The sequence below is a fragment of the Priapulus caudatus genome, unplaced genomic scaffold, assembly GCF_000485595.1.
Source record: "Priapulus caudatus unplaced genomic scaffold, Priapulus_caudatus-5.0.1 Scaffold15, whole genome shotgun sequence".
Classification (NCBI taxonomy): Eukaryota; Metazoa; Priapulida; class Priapulimorpha; order Priapulimorphida; family Priapulidae; genus Priapulus; species Priapulus caudatus.
This window is the reverse complement of record NW_014577076.1, coordinates 112,941-118,583: the sequence shown is the minus strand read 5'-3', so window position 1 is coordinate 118,583 and position 5,643 is coordinate 112,941. Positions and strand designations below refer to the sequence as shown.

The 5,643-nt window shown below is 42.3% G+C and overlaps 1 protein-coding gene across 1 annotated transcript in view; it reads right to left on the bottom strand.

The window, feature by feature from the left end:
- The window catches only part of LOC106809984 (integrin alpha-9-like), a 19,510-nt gene that overhangs the window by 7,079 nt on the left and 6,788 nt on the right, over nt 1–5,643 (bottom strand). Inside the window, exons 11-12 of the mRNA XM_014813236.1 lie at nt 1,588–1,696; nt 590–684 (exon numbers count right to left, since the gene is read on the bottom strand). Coding sequence (XP_014668722.1) covers nt 590–684; nt 1,588–1,696 — 204 coding nt within the window. The remainder of the gene's footprint in view (nt 1–589; nt 685–1,587; nt 1,697–5,643) is intronic.

Genomic DNA, 5,643 nt, shown 5'->3' with positions numbered 1-5,643 from the left:
ATATATATATATATATATATATATATATATATAAATTACTTAATATTGTACTAATACGATACAGTGGAATGGAAACAGCTTTAGTTGAAATAAAAACAGCACTAATTGGAGAGGAAACAGTTAAAATTAGAACGGAAACATCCCTAGCTGGCCGTGCGCTCTAGCCACAGTTGCAGCAATAAAAAAATGTAAAAAAAAAACAGATAAAGGATCACCTGTGTTAGTTAGATGTATTGCGCGGGGAGGGGGGGGGGGTTCATGCCAGGTATAAAGAAAGACGAACTTTACTTTAGTTGCTTGCCAAGCGTTACACGGTTAGTCGGCGAGACGATATTACATGTGTAATATCTTGGTAATATGTCTCATCTTGCCACCAATTTTCTTCTCTATTCAATCTAAATAGTGCTAATCTAGTTAGAAATTCATTCCCTAGCTATGAGTAAATTGATCGTGGCGATGCCCAATTAAATCTAGAAAATATCTGCATTTCATTCCCGCCGGTTATTAATATTGGCATCATTTCGACAACAACAAAAGTTTACAACTTTATATATGTCGTGCCGTCTGGTAAACTATTAAGTGCCTATACCTGTCGATATCTAGGATAAATGCCTCTCGCTGCCCCGTGGTAAATATATACAGCTCCTACTCGGTTGTTTTCGTAAGGAGCTCCAATTGCTACATCTGCAAATATAAAGCTTAGAACTAGTATTGACTGTCGCTATTTCATGATAAGAAATATTCAAAATACCTAGAATTGCGCAGCTAGGTATTTTGGAAATTTTAGCTAAGTTAAACAATGTGTTAATATTATGTCTAATAAAGATAATAAAATGTCTGCGGTACCGGGATAGGTTAAATTACCTATCTGGATCTTTGCCTACTTATCTGCCTATCTACCTACCTGTCTACATATCTATTATCCTGCATGCCTGCCAGCCTATACTTGCTCGTCTGAATGTCTGCCTGCATGCCTGCCTGCTTATGCTTATGCTTATGCTTATGTTTATGCTTATGCTTACGTGCATGCCTGCTTATGCTTACGTGCATGCATGCCTGCCTATCTGCATTTTTGTCCGCCTACATGCATCCCTGGTTGCCTGGTTTCACGCATGTCTTCTCTCTTCCTGGCTTCTCCTCTCTCTATCTTTATATTTCCTTCTGTATGTCGCTGTGTCTCTGTACCTCTGTGTCTGTTTGTCTATTTGCCTGTCTCTCTGTCAGTCTATCTTTCTGTCTGTCTATCTGTCTGTGCGTCCGTCCGTCCACCCGTCCGTCCATCCATCCGTCTATCCATCTATCCACCTATAGTTATGTGACGCAATTATGATCCAAACTACGAATATTGGAATTAAGTAAGGATATGCATATGCATAACACTGACTTCACTTATTGTCTTCACTTATTCACGGCTTGTGTATTTGTGTATAATTTGTGAATAATTTGTGTATAAATTATACTGTCTATCTCAAAAACACCAAAATAATAATCTCCGCGAAAATTTCGTTTAATCGTAAAATCGTCGTTCATACGGGATAGCATTTGGTCCATTTCCATTATACATTGCTATTATCGAGAAATTAATACCACTATATCCATCCCTATTGATATCGCCGATGGTTGAAATTGCAGAACCAAATCTTGATCCCGGCTGATTTCCTCCCGATAATGGCTTGATGTGGCTGGAATATATGCCCTGAAATAACATTATAATCACGTTTTGCCAACGTTTACTCACTTCCTGTGTGCGCATGCGTGCGTTTGGGTGTGCGTGCGAGAGAAATGGCGGGATAGATAGATAGATGGGTGAGTGGATGGATAGATGTGTGTATGTATGTATGTAACATATATACAATGTATGTATGTATGTATGTATGTATGTATGTATGTATGTATGTATCCCTGCTGCGGCTTCAGTTACATACATACATACATACATACATACATACATACATACATACATACATACATACATACATACATACAGTGTTTGCTGGTTTAACAGCGCGCTGGTAACAGAGAGTATCGACGCGTGATCGCGTACGGTCGCCACGCAATCACGTGATTTATGCGGATAATAAAGCGCAATTTCGCAGAGATTTCCGCGGTTTTCCTAGAGAGAGAGTTGTTGGTCTCGTCGCGCTGTGCGTTCCCCGCTGCCGCTGCTGCCGCGGGGTCGGTCGTGACGGAATCGACGCTAGTAGGCTTTGTTAGAGCAGTACAGGGGTGTATGGTAGGTCGTGCGCGAGTACACTCACGCGTGCATGCATACACGCAGCGGGCGTGTGTACACGCGAGCGTGTATGTATATACACATGCATGCATGCATTACGTGCGTGAATACAGACGTGCGCATGTAACTGTAGAGGTGTTCCGCGTATGAGTACACACATGCATGCATGTGTGAGTACACTAAAGCCCTTTCTTATAATTTTGTACTATTATTATTACTATTATTATTATTATTACTATTATTATTATTATTATTATTATTATTATTATTATTACCATCATTGACATTTTTCTTGCATTATACATATTTTAGGAGTCATGGCGTTTATTATATTAGTGTCGATGTTGCTATATTTTAGAAAATAACCCAAATAAATTTTTTTCTGTAACATAATAATTATCATTCTTCTTCTTATTCTTTTTCTTCATCTTCTTCTTATTATTATTATTCATAATATTGTCATTAATCAGGAGTATACATTAACTGTGTATTTGCATCATTTTAACATTTTATTCCTGCTATTATTATTGCCGTCATGTCGACGGTCGTTACTACATCATGTACTTGACATGTTACATGTACTGATAGCTGGCTGATCGCTTTGCGCTCAACGCGTCAGCAATTGTGCCTGCTAGTGCGCATGCGCGTGGCCGGGGCGGCGGTACTCGGCAGTGTAATCAGACTGTGCTGCTTCTATAATCAGCGCCATCATGCGCTAAAGCTCCCACTTACATTATCACGTCGACGAATCACCAGCGCGGCTAAATATTTAAATTTGCGTTTAGGTTGACAGTAGTGTACGTGTGTGTGTTCGTCGCATAGTGATAGCGGCGTGTTTGTGTGATGGCTGCGTGCGTGCGTGCGTGCGTGCGTGCGTGAGTGAGTGCGTGCGTGCGTGCGTGCGTGCGTGCGTGAGTGAGTGTGTGCGTGCGTCAGTAAGAGCGTCATGCCTGCCTGCGTGAGTGAGTCGTGCGTGAGTGAGTGAGTGGAGTGCGTGCGTGCTGTGTGCATGCGTGATGTCGTGCGTGCGTGCGTGCATGCATGTATGTATGCTTGGTGTCTGATGTGTGGTATGCATGCATATTTGGTGGGCCCGTGGTGCGTGCGTGCGTGGCGTTGCGTGCGTGCGTGCGTGCGCGGAACAGGTTGGCAAGGCGTAACAGTTACGGCGTCGGCGCTTTCCAGCGACTGGTGTCGGCAATGCCGACGCCGCTGTCTGCTGGCGAGCGATGCAGGCTGCATGCTGCGCTGCATCCAGGCTGGCACTCGGGCGTCGCTAGATTCAGTTACTCACAAACAGCGCTAGCATATTTAGCACTCCGCTACCTTTGAAGAACGAGCTGTCTGTTTTTGCGTATGTGTGTAAAGACGTTCTGCTGGGTGCTGGCCGCACCGGCCATCTCCGTTCTCTGTCGCTCTCGAGTCTCTCTATCTCTCTCTTACATTTTTGATGTATTCCTCCGATGTTCTCTCTCCCCCTCTCTTCTCTCTCTCTCTTTCTCTCTCTCTCTATTAATATATATATATATATATTTATATATATATATATATTATGTATATATATTTATAATATATATATATATGTATATATTCCTTTCTATTTTCCTTCGCGTTCGGTACCTTTTCGCTCCTTAGATTAAATTAAATAAAATAAAACAAAAAAAAGAAACAAAAAAAAAAAAAAACTTAATAAATAAAACAATAAAAAAAGAACCCAAAAACAAAAACAACATTACACAAAAATCAACACCCACAAGACACCAACAACACAATCCACCACAAACCAACAAAAATAATAAAACTTAGACCCAAACACAATAACACCACACAAAACCCTTACACACGAAACAAACAAAAAATAACCAACACCCAAACACCTATAACAACAAACCCCCCAACGACACAACGACCGCAATTACCAACTAACACCCACAAAAACATTAACACCAAAACAACAACCAAAACAAACACCACAATCACAACACACCACCAACAACAACACCACACACCTACTCCCCGCACCAACCGAAGAAAAAAAAAACACGACCACACCTACCGAACAACCCCCAGCAACAACCACCACCAACAACACACACCCACTAAAAATAACCCAAAACCACATTAAAAACACCAAAAATACCCACAACCACAAACCACCCAACACCAAACACACAACCACAAAAAACACCACCCCCACATACAACCCACGAACCACCAACAACAACGTCGACAACACGTACAACACACAGCAACAAGTACAAACACCCCCAAAAACATAACAACCACCAATCCCCCACAACACCCACCACAAACACCCCACAACACACCATCTCCCTACAAAAACCCCCCCAACCACATACCCCAACACTAGAACACACCATAACCACACACACCACACCCACACAACCCCAAACACTTAACCCACCTCTAAACCACAACCCAACAAAAAACCAACCCACAAACACCAACCCCCACACATACACCAAAACACACTACACCAACCACAACAACACCCAATTTTAATAAAAAAACCCACACAGAAACCACACGAACAAACAATACACCACCCACCTACACAACCACAACAAATCCCACCCCGATCACACAAAAACACATACCAAACCACAAGCTACACACCACACCACACCACCCACACACAACCACACCTAAAAAACCCCCCAAAAAACACCACAAATCCCCAACACCACACCCAAAACAAACACAAAAACACCGCCCAAAAACACGAACCACACCAAACAACAAAACAGAACCAACAACCAACCCCAAAACACAAAAAACCCCCAACACACATACCCAAACACATTAAAAAAATTAACCACCATTAAAACACCACCCACCTAACACACACTTACCAAAAAACCGACATCAACACCAAAAAAACAAACCAAAAACAAAACCCATAATAAACACACAACACCCACCAATAACAAACCCTACATACTCCGCTCTCCCACGCCTCGACGCCTTCCCTCCCAACTCAAGTCCCAACCACCACCTACTCGCTAAACTAGGTCTCTCTCCCGCTGCTCTCTCTCTCGTGCGCTCGCCGCGTCTACTCGGTCACTGCAATAAAAGGAATATACTCTCTCCAAAACAAAAGTTACCATCTCTCTGAGCTTCAGTTCTCTCTCCCATCTCGTCTCTCCTGTTTACTTCTTATTCTAGGCTATTCGCTCGTCACTGTCTCAGCTGCTATAACTGCCTTACTCAGGCCCTAGGGCCATCATTCAGATTTGAAATCTTGTTTATTTAATCGTATGCTTATACGCTAGATTAAACATACTATCGCTCTAAGCGGGAACGCCGGTGGCGGAGGCGGCTTGACGTTGTCAGTTATTTATCAGCTTCAAGAAATTACCCGGGCTACAATAGAGTCCTTAATCCTCATT